Source organism: Mandrillus leucophaeus, unplaced genomic scaffold (genome assembly GCF_000951045.1).
Source record: "Mandrillus leucophaeus isolate KB7577 unplaced genomic scaffold, Mleu.le_1.0 Scaffold100, whole genome shotgun sequence".
NCBI classification, from domain to species: Eukaryota; Metazoa; Chordata; class Mammalia; order Primates; family Cercopithecidae; genus Mandrillus; species Mandrillus leucophaeus.
This window is the reverse complement of record NW_012098099.1, coordinates 3637088-3656413: the sequence shown is the minus strand read 5'-3', so window position 1 is coordinate 3656413 and position 19326 is coordinate 3637088. Positions and strand designations below refer to the sequence as shown.

At 43.2% G+C, this 19326-nt stretch overlaps 1 protein-coding gene across 3 annotated transcripts in view; it reads right to left on the bottom strand.

Annotated features, from left to right (window-relative positions):
- Positions 1–19326, bottom strand: part of AOAH (acyloxyacyl hydrolase (neutrophil)) — a 221139-nt gene that overhangs the window by 97260 nt on the left and 104553 nt on the right. For all 3 annotated transcript variants that reach the window (XM_011972914.1, XM_011972918.1, XM_011972925.1), the window contains 5 exons: positions 12683–12743; positions 11201–11271; positions 10281–10329; positions 7799–7847; positions 5897–5991 (listed from right to left, as the gene is read on the bottom strand). In XM_011972914.1, coding sequence (XP_011828304.1) covers positions 5897–5991; positions 7799–7847; positions 10281–10329; positions 11201–11271; positions 12683–12743 — 325 coding nt within the window. The remainder of the gene's footprint in view (positions 1–5896; positions 5992–7798; positions 7848–10280; positions 10330–11200; positions 11272–12682; positions 12744–19326) is intronic.

The following is a 19326-nucleotide window of genomic DNA, read 5'->3' as shown; positions in this document are numbered from 1 at the left end:
ATAAAAAGGATATTAAAAGAATATTTCAAAACAAGCCTGATACTCCAAAATGTTAAGGTGACTCTCTCTGGGTGGTAGTATTAAGGAGGAATTTTAACAATTTCCAAATAATTTCTGTATTTTCACATTTTTCTCAGTCATATATTTAACATATGTAATTAGATAAAAACAATAAAGTATATTTACTCTCTTCCTTCTCCCACTCTGGGCAGTCATGCCTCCTTCCCCATTAGCTTGATTGTGGTCACGTGACCGGCTTTGGCTGTTGGGTTGATGGTGGACAGGGCACGGATTGCCTTCTTGCACTTTGACATCACCATGACAAGCAGACGCTCTGGATAGATTGCCCAGCCAAGAAAAATGAGAGACACGTGGCACACACCTGGGCCCAACCTGAAGCTTTGCGCCAAGACCAACATAGCTCAGTTGAAAACTGCTGATCCCAGACCACCCCTGGATGCACGGGTGAGAAGAAATGATGATTGTTTTAAGTCACTGGAAATTTGGAGTGGTTGGTGGTTATCATTTCGGCAATAACTTGGGGATAAAGCTTCATGTTCAGTATCAACATCCTAAGCAAAATAGATATCTTATTCTTGTCCTGCCTCCTTTTCTTACCAAGTGGCCAGGCTGAGAGTTGCTGGGCCAATTTTTAGCTTGGAGAGGAATGTTAATCTACAGAGATTTTAATAACCCCAGAACACCAGGGGCTTAAAACAGGTGACAACATGACACTAAAACTGTAGTGTTGTTCCTCCTACCCATAGCATTATTACCATATTGATAAGACTCGTGAATTCCAATTATCGGTTATGCCTGATTTGGGTTTCTCATCAGCCTATTCTCATAAGCATTTCTCAAAACAATTTACTGCCAAAACGTGGGAGTGGGGAGTGACCCAAACCGATACCAACAAATGCTGCTCGACAGCACTTGAATCAGTTCATTGCTGCAAACAGCAGATGAAAACTATTACAATCTAAATTTTACTTGTTACGTCTCTAGGATAGGGCCAGCTGCTGGGCTTGCTGGAGTGATTTTCTTAAAATGTCTGCTGGGTGGGCCCCTCTTTTTCCTGGAGAATCAGCACACTGCAGAGTGAGCCACTGTCCTCCTGGAGAGTGTGGGCCCCAGGTTACGAAAAGAGACACTCCTTTCCTCAGCCTCTGAGGCCAGGTGCAGGAACAGGGAGGACAAGTACAAGGATTTCAGGCAGCCTCATTAACGATCACCACTGCACTGCCAGAGCCAGGTGTCAATCTACTTTGTCTGGTTGGAATTCAACATACGGGTCCACAACATTTTCATAGCCCTTAGCTCATTGAAGCACATGGCCTTTCCTGACACTGTTACTATCATCATTTACAGAGTCTCTGGTTAAGCAGCTTGTTCAGGATTATGCTGACAGGCAGTAATTCCACCACCTGTTAGTTGTGTGACCTTGGGCAGTCCACTCAACCTCTCTGAGAATCTGTAAAGCGAGGCTGTGTTGTAGAAACACCTACCTTAGAGGGCTTTTGCAAAGATTAAATTTAAAAAATGCATTGATTTTCCTTAACTGGTTTCCTTAGCTATTGCCTAAAACAAAACCAAAACAAATAGAACAAACAAATCTCCTAAATCTTGAATCACAATATTTGGTACATACAAATTCAATGAAGAAAAATGAGAAAAAAAAAAGTTACCTATAATTCCACCATCCAAAGATAGCCAGTGGTAGGTAACATGCAGACCTACAACTTTCCAATTATTTTTTTGTTTGCACACAGACACACATATATTCACAAAATTGGCTCATACATACTATTTTGTAACCTGCTTTTGTTGCTTAACCAATTATCATAAACATATTTCTTGCCAATAAATGTCTATTAATATGTGTATTAACTGGTTGCACAAAATTTCACTGTACAAATGTAGTATATTTTTACATCCCCTATTTTTTGATTTTTAGTTTCTTTCCTCAGTTTTGCTCTTATAAATAAATACTTCTGTGATGAATATTCCTGTACATATATTCTTGAGCAGATAATTGATCATTTTAAAAGTAAATTTGCAGATGTGAAATTACAGATGTGAAATTTGCAGATGTGAAATTTTTAGTTAAAAATCACAAATATTTTAATGTTGCCTTATACATGTTGCCAAATTGCCTTTCAGAGAAGTTCTAGTAACTTCATCTCTTTTTGGTGAATTAACATGCCTGTTTCACCATATTTTTGCTAAAACTGGGTCTTTATCACCTTTACCTTTGTTTGTTTGACAATGATAAATGAATTGCATTGTTATCTTAATTTATGTTTCTTACTGCTGAAAATGAAACTTTTATATTTACTGGTTATGTTCTTGATCATTAAAAATTAGATTTTTTTCTTATTGCTATGTAGAAACTCTGTTAATTAGAGGATTTAAATCTTGCCTTATATTTTGTAAGTATTCTAGCTTTACATTTGTCTTTTAATTTTGTGAATCTTTTTGACTTTGTACACATTTGAAAATTGTATGTAATTATATCTAGTTTTTTTGTGTGCTTCCTTTTGCAATATCATGCTTAGAGAGACTGGAGTATTTCTTAAAATATTTTTTTTCCGGGAAGGCATATGTCTTGTATGTTTTCTAAGTCTTTGAATGACTGAGAATAAGCTTCTGTAGTCCTCATGTGAGAACAATAGCTTGGTATAGAGCACTTTCAATACAATTTTTCCTTCTTAAAATTCTGTAGAGAGGCTGTTCCGCTGTTTCCTGAAATTTAGTGTTGAGGGATAAGTCTGATGCCAGATGGGTTTTCCCTCCTAGTATGCTCCCCGGTTGTTGGTTTGTTGGGCAGGATGATTCCAAGAGTTTTCTTTATCCTCAGAATAAATAAGGAAAAGCAGGGAACACAGAGTCTATTTTATACCCTGGCCTGGCACGCTGTGGGGTTGTGGGCTGAAGACAGATTTCCCCAACTCAAGAAAATTATCTTGCATTACTTATTTAGTCACAGCTTCCTCTCTGCCTGATGTCTTTTCTTTTTCTGCAGTTTCTATTCAATTGCCAGGACCGTTCCTGCATACCTCTCCTCTTTCCGTCTTGATTTTCACATCTAGCCTTTCTCCTGAGTCCCAGAATTTCCCCAGCTGCCTGACCGCTTTGCTCTCCTGTTTTCTGCACCATCCAACTTGCAAGTCAGTATTGCCGCTGCATTTTTAGATCAGATAGTTGTTTCACCTCAAGGCAGTCTTCCCTGATTTCCGAGTTCTTCTTTTTCATGTGTGCAATTTCCTCTCAATTATTGTTGAGAACCTGAATTTAACATTTTACAAAATGTCACTCTCTTTCCTCCCATAAACATTTTTCAAAAGAGCACTCTTCATTTGTGTTCCTGAGCAGTTTTTATATATATCCAGATGTTTCCCCACTTGCTCATCTTTACAGAGGGAGGTCTATGCTTGCCCAGTGTGGGGGCTTGGGAGAGGTTCAACCAGAGAGTGTTTGAGTTCATATTCAATTTCTTTAGGAAGAGGAAGTCAAAGAAAAAAAATGATAGTTTCTGCAGGTTAATTTCTCTGGATCAGTTTCAGTTTTCTGGGAGAGGGAAGAGGGAAGCGTGTCCATAGGTGGCTGTATGACAGGGCTTCCCCACTGTGCCCATGTCCCTTTCTCGAGGGCAGGGGCACTACCCCTTTCTCTAACGGACAGGGTGGCTCTTGGTACAAGTCTGTTGTGGCAATGCCCTCACATTTTTTATTGTGTTGTTTGACAGGGCCATCCAGAAGCAAAGGCTGCGAGTTGCTGTTCCCCGTGCACTGTGTCAGACCCGGGCAGGGCTTTATGTGTGTGCAACAGTGGGGCCCATGAGGTCCTCTGCTTAGAAAGGGCCCTGCACTGGGTTTAATGCTCTGCTGCCCCATTTTGAATTTCTTAAAAATCTTATTTTTGAATTTGTGTTATGTGAGTGAAGTCCAATGGGCCAACTGAGTATGTGTGAGGGAGGGGATTGGAAATGGGGTCGACTCTGGATCCTGCCTCCTGCCATCTCTCAAGATGGATTCCTGGCCACTCACTCCCCAGCCTGTCTTCCCCTTCTTGCCCTGCAGCTGCTGCACCCTCCAACAAGGTGGCAACTAAATGGTGTCAATGGGGGAGGCCTGTGTTCCAATGTTGCCCTTTGGTCCTTTTGGGAATCTGGGCACAGGCAAGAGGAGGATTGGAGTTGGGCATGGTGGCAGCTGTCACCTGCCCCAGCCGGCAGTGCTGGCATCTGGTGGGCAGGGGAGGCAAACTCATTACCCATCCAAATAATTAGCATGTTCCTGCACAGAGGTTTGAAGACTCTTGTGGGTCAGTCACCTGACTGCTGTGGGTTGGGAAGACAGGCCCTGGGAAGGAGAGATTCCTGGCTTACCTGGGGACCTATGGAGCACTGGCAGGAGGAGGAACCCAGCAGCTCTCAGGCCTGAGTGTTTCAGGATGGAAGCCTCAGTGCCTGGGAGGGTCTGTACTTGCCCCAAGCATCTCCTGGCCCGAGGAAGTGTTCAGTCTGGTGACCCTGTGCTCCTGGGAAGCCTCTATTCCTCCTTCAACCTTCCCGAGTCTGGCTTGCCTTTTCTGTCTTCTGGGCAGCTCAAAGCACCCACCAGGGACAAGCTACTACATAAGAATTGTGTAATTTTAGTGATTCCACCAGCCTAGGAGTTCCGTGCTGTTACAGTGGCATGTAAAACTGGCATTGCATAATGTGATGATGAACATAACCTTCATGCCAATAATTTAAAAATTTAATTATTTTTTTAGAATGACATTAAATAGTAAATAAGAAAATACCATGACATATTGAGGAAGACTGCCACAGAAAGAAAAGTGTTTATATTTTAGCAGCTTTAATGGAACTTTTGAACAAGTTTTGCTGAGGGCACCTGTACTTTTGTTTTGCACTGAGCCCTGCCAAGTATGTAGCTATCTCTAGGCACAGGTTTTGTTACATTTCCTTGTGATAACTTGTGGCCACAGGAAGCCCCAGCTGCAGGTGACCCATCTGACACCACTGTACCCCCTGCTTGGGTGTGTGGCATTCAGACTGCCCTTCCCTGCACCCTCCAGCTCCCACCCTTTGCCACACAATCTCCCCAGGTGTTTGCACAATTTGAGAGGAAGATAATGGCCCTCCTGATAATGCAGCAGGTGTGTGCTCAGGTGATGAACTGGTAATATACAAAGTTGCCATTATATGTCTACCCCATATTTAGGAGTCGTTCATCTGAGTAATGCATGCAAATCTCTCTTATAGTGCATGATGCCTGATATAGAGTCAATAAATGTTGGTTTCCTTCCCCTTTCTTTGCCTTCTCTGAGTCTGTCATGGTTTGCAATTTTGCCTTGTGGCCCTCTTCCTCTTCTTCTTCTTCTTCTTTTTTTTTTTTTTTTTTAAATTAAAAAACCCTCCCAGACAGTCTCATCACTCTTTGGGAATGGATGGCGGGCTTGTCTGTCCCCTGACGCTTTCCACGGAGCACAGCAGAGGCTATCAGGAGCCGAGCAGCCTGCTCTGCCCAGCGCTTCTTGCTTGCTCAGATGAAAAACAAGCTGGACAGGCCCCAGAATGCTTCATCCTGACCTCCACAGGGAAGCCGGCCCGGTGGGCTTTGTCCTTTCTGTGCATTCTCCACCTTCTTGACTCCGCACTACTGCTTTCAGGGTTCCTGGCAGCAGCTGGGCTGAGGCTGGGGAAGTGAGTAGAAGGAACCTTTTGCCGTTTGTCTAGGACTGAAATGACTGTGGATATGCCTTTCATGGCAGATTTTGCTAAAGAGGGAAATTTGCACCTGTGTGGAGTTGGCATCACATTTAGAGAGAGCAAGGGGAAACAAAAACAAAGGCCAGCACATCTGGAATGATTACTGCCAAAATTACTTACCAAAGACATCTGTGACGCTGTGATCCATTCAGGAGAGATGTGAAAATGAGCCCCAGCTGAGTCTCCCAGCAAAATGATTCCCCTGGGCTGTGAACCTAAGCAGCACAATTTATTCACATTATTTATGCACTCGAGTAGTTTGGAGCCTCCAGACTGGGTAGTTATGACAGCAGATACCCTTGTGTGTATTCCAGGCACCGAGCATTTTAACAGTAGTGCATTACTATTTTTTGCATGTTTGAGAGTGAGGGGCATAGCATTTTGGAGCCGAATGAGATTTCCAGGCCATTGGAGCTGCTAGCTAAGATGTAGAGATGCAGGTGTGTTTCCCAGCTTAGCATAAAACAAACTGCTGTACAACATCTTGAGTGAATGATGGACGAATAAGTGTATCAAAGCTTTATCTGAAACCAGAAATATGCCCTAAATTTTGGTTCTGGAAACTGCTTTCTTGAAAACACACTGATGTCCATTACAATTCACTTTAAGGGTTAATGATCTTATGGAGAAATTGTGATTTTTCAAGGATATTATGCCCTTAACCCATACAGACAAAAACACTGGATAGACGATACTGGCTGATTAATGGAGAGATGGAGATAGAAAGGTCTGCATGCAGCCCTGTTTATTTGGAGGTTCAGAATCACTTCATCTGACTCTGAGGCCCAACCACATGAATCATTCACCTGTGAACTCATTCTTCTAAATTCCTTAAAATCCTGACTCAGTTGATGCCTCCCAGAGGCAGAGAGAGGCGCCTCCTTTTTCCATTTCCAAACTCCTCAAGTCATGCAAGAGGATGGCCTAGCCTCACTGCAGTGACTCCCCAGCCTGGGCTTCATGGAAACCACTATCTGACCACACAAATAGGGACTGAGGAGGCCCAGGACATCGTGGAGGGCACAGGGAGAGTGGGGTGTAGGGAATCTAAGAGGCTTTGCACCAGGGTTTCACCTAGATCTGCTTATATTTCATTCATTGGTTTAGTTGTTCATTCATTCTTTACTCATCCGACAAATATTCCTAAACTGCATAAATATGTAATGAGCCTTTACATTTTCTATTCCTCTTCCTGCCCTCTGAGGGCTTAAAGACAATTAGGCTTTAAGTTAATAGAAGGCAAAGACTATACACTTTTTGTCCAAGAAAACTCAGAACCAAGTATAGCCGTTGGTTAGAATTGGAATCATTGTTCAGAAAATACCTGTTGAATGAATGAATGAGGTGATTGTGAAAGTGGGGAGAGAAGCTAAAACATAAAACAGTGATGTTACCATCAAGTGTTGGCATCACCAGGAGCATATTTTCAGTCATGTATGGGGTGGTGAGGTTTCCCCAGTGGAACTGGTGGCCCAGATGTTTGTGCCATCTGGGCACTTAGAGCACAGATCTTTTGCCCAGCTATGTTTGGGAAGCCCTCATAGGTTATAGCCTGGCAGTCTCTCTCAAGCCATTCAGACATTCAGATACGCGTCTTTAGCCTAGTGGACAAAGAGACTCATCCCATCAGTAGAAGTCTGGGTGTCTGACCTTGTACTGTAATTAAAGGGAAATGCAAAAGATTAAAAATGTGAGTTATGACTGCTGCTTATTCTCTTATTTGGAAAAGTGCTGGATTTCCATTGCTCTTTTATCCATTTTGCAACCTAATCCTCAAGTAAAAACGTCAATTAAACAAATTGTTTTGCTTTTTTAAGATTCTGACCCCTTTCCTACTTTTCTGAACCTTTTAGATACTTTATTTTTTCTCATCTGTCATGAAAATAAATGTAAGTTGGTCAGCATAGAGTAAATCCTAGCATCGAGCACGTTCTGACTTAGGTGGTCTGCTCACTTCAGTTTGACTCAGACTAGAAAAGAATACTCTATTGTTATAACCACACTGACATCCGCAATTCTTACCTTCACAGAATTTCTTCTCATATGGAATGCCATCTTTTGGATCAATACCCTTTAAAAGAAAAATGATGCGATTAGCAGCTTGGTTTTAAATTTATGAGATACATATATTAAGCTCTCCTAAATGGCTTTAAAAGCACAGAGGCAAATGAGTAGACAAAACCCTTTAAAGTCTCTTAAGCCCCTATTTCAACATAGCAACGCCCTGTGTGAGTGAGTCGCGTTTGAGAGGAACTGAGGGTGGGACTAAAGAGAGAGCCAGACACTGTACCATTTCATTCAAGGAGATGCCGGGCAGGGTTCTGGGAGAGGTGCCTGGACCAGGGGTCTCACCCCTCAGAGCATAGAGGGCCGACTGAGTGACTGGGACACAGGGTCTGGGTGGATTCCACAGTCTCTGAGCTGGAGGTCTAAGTGTCCTGACATCTTCAGTACCTAAGATTGATGCTTCTAAAGAAGCAATTCTCAAGGGATCCATTTTGCACATTCCTTTACCCCCTGAGGACATTGGCAATGTCTGGAGACATTTTTCGCTGGGGGTGCTACTGGCATCTAGTGGATAGAGGTCAGGGATACTGCTAAATATCCTACAGTTTGCAAGACAGCTCCAACAACAAAGAATTATCCAACCCAAACATCAATAGTGCCCAGATTAAGAAACCTGGAAGTAACACTGGGCCTGTGAATGGGACTGAATTGGCACAGTTGGCATATCCTAAAACCTAAAGGTAAAGCTACCCATTTGTGGAGCTGCTAGTCCTTGGAAGGATTATTCATAGTATTCCAAAATGAAAGCACTTGCTGATCAGAAATGTGTTAATAAGACCGTGCTCACTCTCCAGTCTTTGGAGCTCCCCACGCCCATTAAAACATGAAAGAACCTATTAACATCACACTCAACCCTGGGGTCCCCAGGACACAGTCTGGGCAAGGTTGGACTTCATGGTTGTAAGACTCCCTCTGAGTTTATGATGTTGTGGTTCTGTGAGTGGTGTTTCCTCTGTGGAAAGGGATAGGTATGAAGGTGATATGTCCTTCTCCCATCACTGATGATGAGCTCTGCATCTTGCCTCCCTGAGCTCATGGTGGATTTCCATTGATCTAGTACAGTCTCTTACTTGGCCTTCCTCCTTATATGCGTGGCACACCATATCTGAGACTTGGCTGGGACCATGGAACGAAGACAGGGCATCACACATTGACTAGTCCCCTTTGTCCTCCAACATGACAACTAAACCTGGGTTTTTCAGAGCAAGAGCTGACTTGGAGATCTTGTCACCTTGTGCTCTAAGGGAGATGTCTTCTTCTTCTCCATGAAGAGGCAGAGTGACTAGGGGATAGGGTGGGTGGTGTGGGCTGAGGCACAGCCGTCTCTCATGCTTATCTTGGAGGCAATGGGACTGGAAAGCACACAGTAGGTGACTGTTAGTGCAAACCTGGACTGTGAGTGTCCTGGAGAGAGGAAAATATTTACGGAAACTTTTTCCTCTTCACTGAAGCAGATAAATGAAGCAACTATTTACAGGCAATTTAGACAATTTATTTAGGTAGGTGTAAAAATAATTGCAATTTTTGCCATTAATTACAAAAACTGAAATTACTTTTGTACCAACATAATATCTTGAAGTTAGAGAATTTTAAGCTTCAGGACCCATCACAGCCCTTGCCCATGTGAGTGCTGGGAGTAACTGGGAGCATTAGTGTATTCTAGGTGGAGAGGGGAGGCCAGGCTGCAATCAGGACATGTTTCCATGTAAACACTTCTGGTAAGTCAGGAACGAGATCTCAAAAGAAAGGGAACTGAATTTCTGAGACTCCAGGAGTTTGTTATGATTTCTATGATTGTTTTAAAAATTACTCATTTTCCTATTTGATTTTGTATTTTTAAGTAGATATTCTTTTTTTCATAAGGAACCCTCAAATCTTGTAAGCTTAACACCCCACAAACTTGAGGCTGTTGCTGTGTTAGTTTGGCTTTCCTCTTTTCTTCCCCTGGGAGCTGCAAATCCATTATTCATAGGAAACTAGGACACCAGCATTAAATGCCTCAAGGTGTGAGTGGTAGGGTAAATACTGAGTAATTTCTGCTCTGCCTGGGTAGGCTTATGAAACAGAAAAAAAATGGCTGCAACAAAATAAGGACAGCATGTGGTTTGCTCCAACAGCTGTGTGGGTTGCTGTAAAACTTTGTTAACATCACTCTTCATTTAATTTCACACTGTTCAAAACAGTATAAAGGGATTAGATGTGGGTGACCTTAAGCAAGGCTTAAAGGGGCCATGACTGAGAAAGACTCAACTCTCATGACATCGTTGACACTCTTCATGCATCATCAGGATTCTATACCCCTCTTCTAAGCAGCAGGAAAAGAGTTGCTTTAGGCTGTCGTAGTCTTCCCTGGATCTAACTAAAGCAAATATGTGATGAACTTTGCAGGAGGCAGGAACAAAGGAGAATGGGGTTCAAGCTGAATTTAGTTGCTTACCCAAATGCCATTACAGTTTGAATCCTGATGGACATCCCAGTTGTCTGGCCTAAGAAAAAAACATTAACATTGGTCTTTGACATATGCTTGTCTCTCAGTGGATGTCAGTTTCATGAATGAATGAATGAATGAATGCTACATTAAGTGCCATGGCGAGGCAACAGCATTCTTCATGGAAGAGTGTCACATCCCATTGTGTGTTGTGACATCAGAAGCCTCCATTCAGCTTCCTTGCTTTAACCTTGGTTTGGGTATTTGCCAGAAGCTCTGGACCAAATCCTGTCTTTTTCATCATTGACTACATTCATGGACCGCATTGTTGTGGAACGGTGCCGATGAACACAATGAACAAATCTGCATCCCATTGTGCCCCTAAATGCCCAAATAACTGGTTTATTCAATGCTTTCACACTATAGTCACAACAAAGGCGAGGGCTAGCATATCTATTTTTTGATACCAGAGATGCAATTGAACCTCAGCCCAGGGCTAATGTATGACATGTTTTCCATTCGTTAGAGGCTCCTCCTTACTCCCAGAGGGAGAGGTCACTATTTCTGGGCCCAATTCTACATGGAGAACTGATACAGAAGGCTGGATAAGTGTCTACAATAAGATAATCCATTTACATGATTGTTTTTCCCACTTGACTGTAAGCTCCAGAAGAGGAGGCATATTTCTGTTTTGTTTACCACCCAGCATGATGCAAAGTACTTGGAAAATTGTAGGTCTCTGATAAGCATTTCTTGGACAAATGAACGAATGAATGCCATTCTTTTTTCACTGAGCTTTACTTCAATCAGAACACAAAAATCTCTTCTCTCTGTAAGTGGGAATCCCCTAGGCTGGGGGAAGAAAATGTGCCTCTTGTTTCCTTTTCTGAAGATAATTTCAAAAATCAGCAACCAGCAGAAATAGTTACCTTCTACCTGGGTATACCGATTCGTCGCTGTCATTACAGTCTCTCCCCCGCCAGTGATAGCCCCGCAGGGTCTGAAATTGAAGAGCACACACAGGAGGGGTTCAGCCCGCTTTGATGTTATCCATGAGGAAGGTCAATCAGAGCTGTCTGAATGGCATTGACATCCGCAGTTTTTAATTCAAATTCAATCTAGGATCACTAAAGATCACTAAGAAAATTAAGATTAATATGATAAGACATGCTGTGTGAAGTGACAAGTAATATAACACCAGGGCCAATAACAGGTGGTAGGGTGTGTGCATGTGTGTGCATATGTGAATGTGTGTGTGTGTATGACATTAAGTGCTTGCTTGTATGTGCATGTGTGGGGGTGCATTGTGTGAATGTGAATGTATATGTATGGAGGCACGTGTACATGCATGTGTGTGTTTATGTGTATTCATATTGTAGATGTGTGTGCATGTACACACTTGTGTTTCTGTGTATATGTGTTTGTTCATGTATGTGTGTCTACAAGCACCTCTAGAAACAGCAGACCCTTCCAACTTCCCAAAAACCCTCTATTAACCATCAGTCCTCTCAGGCTGTAAAACAATTGGCTTATTTGGCCAAATGATTAATGTCATTGGATAATTTAAAAGTCTCTACCCAAATGGATAATTGTGCAGGTTTAAATATTTGACCTCAATGATTTGAATCAAGAGTTATAATAATGCCAGATAATATTTTTATTTCCTCCATTCCCAAGTAGAATATCTGAGATTTCCCAAACTTTTGGGACTTTGTGACATGTTACTTTGTTGTTGGTTTTCACAGAGAATACCCTGACATTTTAACTGTTCTGAATCAAATGCACACACACACACACACACGTTAAAAAGTAAGTTAAAGTAGATTTAAGAAGTTCCAAAATAATTCACAAAACCTTTCAAGGCAACCATAGCCCTCATGGAGAATTCCAGCTGGAAATGGAAACAAAACCAGTCTGGGCCTAAGATTTACTTCAATGCCTTGTGTATCATAACAATGATACAAAATCCTTAAAAAATGTGAAATGGGTTGGGTGCAGTGGCTCATGCCTGTAATCCCAGCACTTTGGGAGGCTGAGGTGGATGGATCACTTGAAGTCAGGAGTTTGAGACCAGCCTGGCCAACATGATGAAACTCTGACTTTACTAAAAATACAAAAATTGCCGAGGTGTGGTGGTGTGCGCCTGTAATCCCAGCTACTCTGGAGGCACGAGAAGCACTTGAAACCAGGAGGCAGAGGTTGTAGTGAGCAGAGAACATGCCACTGCACTCCAGTCTGGGGGACAGAGTGAGACTTGGTCTCCAAAAAGAAAAGAAATTGTGAAATGATGTGTTGTTCATCAAATTAATAATGCGTTCAAATGAAATTTAGTCCTGTCTTACTAAAGGAAATAAATTTGTAGGAAGCAATATGATGTTAGTGAACATCTGGTTATTCCTAAGAATACTTACTGGGAAAACGCTGTATTTGTCTGAATCTACGTCTTTGAATGGCACAGACTGTTCTATAGCTCTAGGAAAAAGAAAACAAAACAATCGGTGAGCTAAGAAAAAAAGTAACAATGTTGGTGAAAACAAATGGAGAGACATTTTCTGATACAGCTGTGTTGAGTCTATGCCACGGAGGGCCATTCTAAACAGAAAATTAAGAGTCTGTGCGGTATCAGACAGAGCCAGCGAAACTTTGCCAGTCTCTGCTCTTTACCCAACAGAACAGTTTTCTCTCTGATATTAACTTGGCCTATACAAGGAAGTGAAATAATTGAAATGAAATTTTAAAGGGCAAGGGGTATTGATGTTGAGATTCCCAGGAAATACGAGACTGCACTTTGAGTTCAGTCAATGAATGAACTCAGCACTACAAATTGAATTTTTGCCATTTTGCACATTCTGTTATAGAAATCTTTTCTTAAAATTTTACTCCTTTCAATCACTTATCCTGAGAGTCTTGACCATTTAGCTGGTATTAGCTGGCAACTTTCACTCCCATTCATGAGTCTTGGAAACCAAGGACCCTGATGTGATGACTAAATAAATTGATGCCAAAGTCACGGACATCCCATGAGGGAGGATTTCCCCTGTAGAATCCTCACTACCAGGCTTTTCCCAGCTTCTAAATGTCAAACACTGTCTTGGGTTTAGAAAATCACTTACAGAGTAGCAGAATGATATAGTCATATGGCAATGAGGCAGGAAAATAGGGTCTGGAGGCAGGAAACATAAGTCCGATTCACACTTCAGCTATAATAGGAAATAGCCTCTCCATAGGGCAATGCCGTAAATGACTTTGTAACTTGACTTCATCCTCTTCATTGACATAGGGCGTACCCCAAGTAGAGGATATTGAAACTCACAAAAACTCTGTAACTGGGTCTTTGAGCCCCTATTCTCAGGCCTACTTCTACACCGTGGAGAGAACTTTCATTTTCAATAAATCCCTTCATTCCTTCCTTGCTTTGTGCGCTTTGTCCAATTTGTTCAAGATGCCAAGAACCTGGACACGCTCCACCATTAATGGCAAGATGAGGCTTTCTTTGGAGCTGAGAATTTACAGTGAGTAACACAACCTTTTACAGGAATCACTAAATGGTCTTTTGAATAAAGAGCATCTCAACAGTTCTGAGAACCTCAAGGCAAATAAATGCAACCCGAGACCATGCAGAGCCTAACTGGCAGCCTGGAGCCTGTCTTATGAACTCTGGGATGGGACAGAAGATCAGCTTGCAGGCCTCTTTGGTCAAACACTGAAAGGCACTGTGCTGGTTATATTAGCCTCTATGGTTCTATAGCCTGTATTCTACTCTATACTTTTGGGGCTGGGAATTTTGCAAAATACACTTACCAGGTTCTCTTGGGAACTGCACCTGGCACTGGTGGGAAGAGAGAACAGGAGGAGGAGAGGAGAAGTTGTTTTCCCTGACTTTCTCTCTCTGGATGTTCCCTTCAGTGACTCCAGCTCTAGCCACAGTGGGCCCTCCCAAGGGTCCCAGCACCCGTGGGTGACCCCTCATCCATGGCTCCAGGACTGGCCCACGTGGCCTCTTGTTTTGCCCCCAGCAACCCCACAGCAAGTGGTCTCCCAAGCCTGAGAACACCAGCTCCTCCCTTTTGCTTCTTCTGTCCGCCTAGGGATACTGGCTGCCTCCTGCAGTCCTCATAGGTGGGTGGCCCAGCCTTCCCCCTTTTACTGTTTCAGGCTTTTTAGCACATTTTAAAACTGGTAGCTTATATTAAATCCTCCTTGCACAGCTCTGTTTCCTGACTGGACCACTGAGAGGAGGGCCCTGGGATGAGTGAGTGCTGGTTATGGTACTCTGGAAAAGTAGGGAGTGTGGGGAGTCGATAGCCACTTGGTGGACCCAATGAAGAGGGAGCTGCAAGCTGATGTCTCATCACTAGTCCTTCCTACATCCCTGCCCTGGGGGACAGGGGAGGCTGGATCCCTGAAAGGACAAAGCAGCAGGCTCCCTCTTAGTGTCCCCGAGAGGAATTATCCTTTTGAATTCAAGTGCTCTTGCCAGATACTGAGTTGAGCATGGTGGTTCAGTAAAGACTCCAGAGTCAGTTGGAGTCGCTGCTCCATCCACCGCTTTCTCAGCAGCTCTGCAATTCTCAGAAGTTTATTTAACCTCCCTGAGCCTCATTTTTAAATCTGTAAAATGTGATTCCTGCCAGCTCCCTCCCAGGGTTTATTGGGAGGATTAAGGGAAACCACATGAAAAGCCCCTGGTATTGGTTCTCACAAAGTGCTTGCAGCTGTGATTATGAGCGCCTGCTGTCCGAAAGAGGAAATTCACCTTCCCCTTCCATTTGGGGTGGGATGGGGTGGGTTGAACAGGGCCAGAGAGAGAGCCACCCGCAGGAAATTAGAAAGGTTCTACTTGCTGACTCCACACATCTACACTTACAGAGTGAGAACCAGCCCTGGGGAAGGTGGAAGCTTATCCAGGAGCAATTCAGGTGTGGGCTGTAGCCAAATTCCACCCCCATGATCACCCACACCTTGATTTTCCCATGGTGGGAGCAGAGGGGAATGAAGCTTCCCCAGTGGGCTCAGAGGCTGTGACGCTGCTTTCCCTCATGCAGGAGAGGAGCTAGGGCAAGATCATTCTTGGGATCCTTCCTGCTCTGATGCTCCAGGGTTTCTAGATCCACCCCATCCCTTGTCTACTCTGAGCTACGAATGGTTTTCTCTCATTTTAATTATCTGTCAAGAAATGCAGATAAAGCTTGGACCAAATGACATGCAGTCATCCAACATTAGTTGTGACTGTTGAGAATTTGGAAAAGGCTTTGAAGGTCACATTTTCTGTGAGACTAGGCAGTTTTCCCCATGTATGTATCTGGCCTCTTGGACAGCGTTTATTTTTCTAGTTGAGAAAAGGAAGATAAAGAAAGAGAGCAAGAGCAAGAGACAAAGACAGGTCAACAGAGACAGAGAGAGAGAGAGAGAGAGAGAGAGAGAGAGAGAGAGAGAGAGAGAAATGGCATAGACCCAAACAGCCATATTTTCAGCCTGAGAAAGAAAAAAGAGCTGGAGGAAAGGTCTCCTTTGGGCGTGCGCCAAAGCTATCCCCTTCCACCTTTGTTATCTTGGGGGTGAGAGTTTGTCCTTGAAAGAATGAACAAAGAGTGGTCTTTAGGATTGGAAAGCTGATTTATTAACATTTGTCTGCTTACTTTAAAGGTTCCAAGTAACTGACCAAAGCCATGCATTCTAGACATGAGTAGGTAGACTGGGTACTTAAAGTAGCATAAATTGCAACTTGTATAATCTCCACAATCCCTTCTTCACAGCCCACTAATCAAAATTATTTTCCACTTAGCAACAACTTCATTTGGTAGCAAAACTTGACCTGAACTGATACAGGGCAATTTGTAAACTTTGTTATACTTAGTGTGAAAATTCATATATTTCACTCTGAAATATAAATCTGATTGATCAAGAGGTGCCAGGGATAGCAGGTGGGTTATGGTATATTCACATTTATTACTTTACTAGAATATAAAAAATCTGAATTTCAAATCATATCTGGCTCCAAGGCGTTTTGTTTGTTCGTTTTTGTGTTTGTTTTTATAGAGATGGAGTCTTGCTCTGTTGCCCAGGCTGGTCTTTAGCTCCTGACCTTAAGTGATCGTCCCATTCTGGTCTCCCAAAATGCTGAGATGACAGGCATGAGCTAATGTGCCTGACAACTCCAAGGTTTTGGATAAGGCATTGTTGACTTTTACTACAAATTATTTCTGTAAAATTGCATCTGAACTTGATACCTTGCGTATCCTTAGAAATATCTAGCTGTATGTTGAAATGTTCATTCATTCATTCCTTCATTCCACAGGCATTTTGGGAGTCCCTGCTATGTGCTGGGAATCATATTAGATACCAGAGATGAGTACAAGACACAGTCCTACAGTTCCTGCACTTTAGGAACTTGACATGGACGAGGAAATTAATGCATCAAAAGATAACTATAGTCCTAGATGAAAAATGCTGTAAGAGCGTTGTGCATCTAGAGAGGAAAAAAACGTTTCTAACCCTATATAGTGGAAGAAGTGATCTTAAGGTGAAACCTAAAGGATATGACAGCATTTTCAAGGCAAGCAATTGGACTGAGGGCAGCGTAGTGGGAAGGAAAAGCCACGAGAATTCTTTCAACGTAGCTCCAGGTTCTGAAATTAGACTCCCTGGGTTTGAATCCCAGTTCTGCTGTCTCCTTGTCAGGTGACCTTACTCAAATCATTTAATCTTTTTGTGCCTCAGTTTTCTTATTTGTAAAATAGAATCAATATCATTAACGATTTCCTAGATATGGAGAGCACTCGAAAAAACAAAACAAAACACATGAGCTCTTACTGTTATGTGCAATAGGAACCCTGATTGCAAGGATGGCTCCTCGGGTGGGGCAGCAGGACTCCGGTGTCTGCTCTCATCATGGTTTGGTATCTAGAGACATCCCCATCCCAATCCATGGCCCCTCTTTGGATGTTCAGATTTCTGGCCACACGGCATTCTATTCAATGACCATGCAGTCTGGTGGTGCTCGCTGCCCCTGCTCTATACCTGCCTGCCACCAGATATTAGGTGAGTGGGCTTGACCCGGGGAGCAATTATAACTGCGGCTGATTGTTATTAATGACGCAGTATTGAGCTATTCAAGTTCAATCTCCCTAAAACTATTTCATGAAACTGGGTCATTACGACAGAAGAAAAATGGTGAGAATGAATCTCCATGTGTGCCTGCCTCACGTGGGTCTCAGGTAGCTCTCGAGGGCTGGGTGCGGGTTGGTTGCATCTGTGGGTGGATGTGTTATGTAGGTCTCTATCAATGAAATGAGAACAGAGAAGCCACGGAAGGGCACACCTGCCTATAGACGTGGCTCAGCTTGGAGGTGGGGGTGGGACTGAAGTGGGTGGAAGGAGCAGGGTATGGGGAAGGAGGAGGCTAAAAAAGGAAAAAAAAATAGTGTTGAATTAACACAATCAACAGGGGATAGGATGGTTTGCGTGTATTTATGTGAAATAATATGGAGGTTTCTGCATATAGACATTAAATAAAAAGAATAGATTTTTAAAAAGAGGGGATCCTCCTGACTTACCACTGTTGAAGTAAAATACAGACAGTGTGTAGGCACTGTGTATCCTGATTAAAACAGAACACCAAAAAACTTGATCATGCCATGGTCATAGCCTGATAGCTACACATTTGTTTTCCTGGAAAAGTGGTGCTTTTCCTTCGTGTATTCCCTCATTTCTTCACTGAGCTCCTCCTGCTAAGAAATGGGATCCCTGCTCCCCAGGAGCTTGTGCATGGTGTAGGAGACCAGCCAGGAAGAAGGGATTGAAGAATGGGATGAGGTGGAGCAGGCACTGGGGGGCTGGTGGCACCGAGGAGGAGCCAGGAGCACCCAGGAGGGCTGTGCAAGCGACTGAAAGTAGGCTGGGTGCTGGAACGTGTCCCTGGGGTGGGGACACCTCAAATGAATTTTGAAAGCATTAGACCGAGTGGGACAGTGGGCAGGGAGAGGCACTGGGCAGGTAAGGCATTCCTCCTGGGGGAATTTTATCAAAGGACTATGCCACAGAAGACGTGCAGGTCTTGTCTCTACCACGTGAGGACTCCGTGCTAGTGGGTCAGGCATTTAAAACCTACTCGTTCCTCTAAAGCATAGGGCTAAGAGTTGAGGGGGTCAATGGAAAGCAAACTGTTGGATTCAAAGGTCAGATTCGTCCATTACCGGATCTGCGACCTTGTGCAAATGATTTTACCTCTTTAGAAAGGAGAAAATAATGGCGCTGACCTTCAATAGTTGGATTTACAACAGTTTTTGGTGCTTAGACAGCACCAGATAACTTTTAGTTATCAGTATTATTACTGAACCACAGATGGCTTTGAAGAATATGTGAGACTGCATTTATACGTGTACGTGCTTTGTAAGTCATAAAGCACTGAACCAATTGTGACCAGCTGCATATGACACTTGAAACACAGTGATTTTCAGAAAGAAGGAAAACACAGTTTTTGCTTTTTCATAAAAGAATAATTTTCCCTTTCAAACTGGACCCAGAAAATCCTTGGCTACTGATGCTCTTGAATTCAATTTTTCAAAGGTGGTTCAATTGAAGAGTTGTCACTTTGACCCTGTTGGGTCCTGCTGGCCCACATCTAACACAGAAAATACAATAATGCATTCAGCAAGGAGGGGGCAGGGGTCTCGATTTAATGGGAGCTAGGCATGATGACATGATTGGGGGCCTGGGGAGCTGGCCGCATCTCAACCTTCCAGCATCTTCTTTCATGTCTAATATCTTCCCTCTACTCCCCATGTCCTGATGCTCTCTGCATTCATCCCCAGTCATGAAAAGGGGTGTTGCTAGCATTTCCGGCACCTGCAATGGCACTTTGCATAGCTGGCTCGCAGGGGCTTAAGCCAGCAGATTGACCAGGAAGAGTTTTTAACTGTTTAACTCTTGGATCGCTCTAAGAGGCTCCAAATGTGGGTCTGAATCATAGCTTCCTCCTGCCCCTGGATATTATTACAACAGATGAGAGCTGTTCAGTGGATTTAGTACTCATGAAGCTCATGAGATGAAGGAT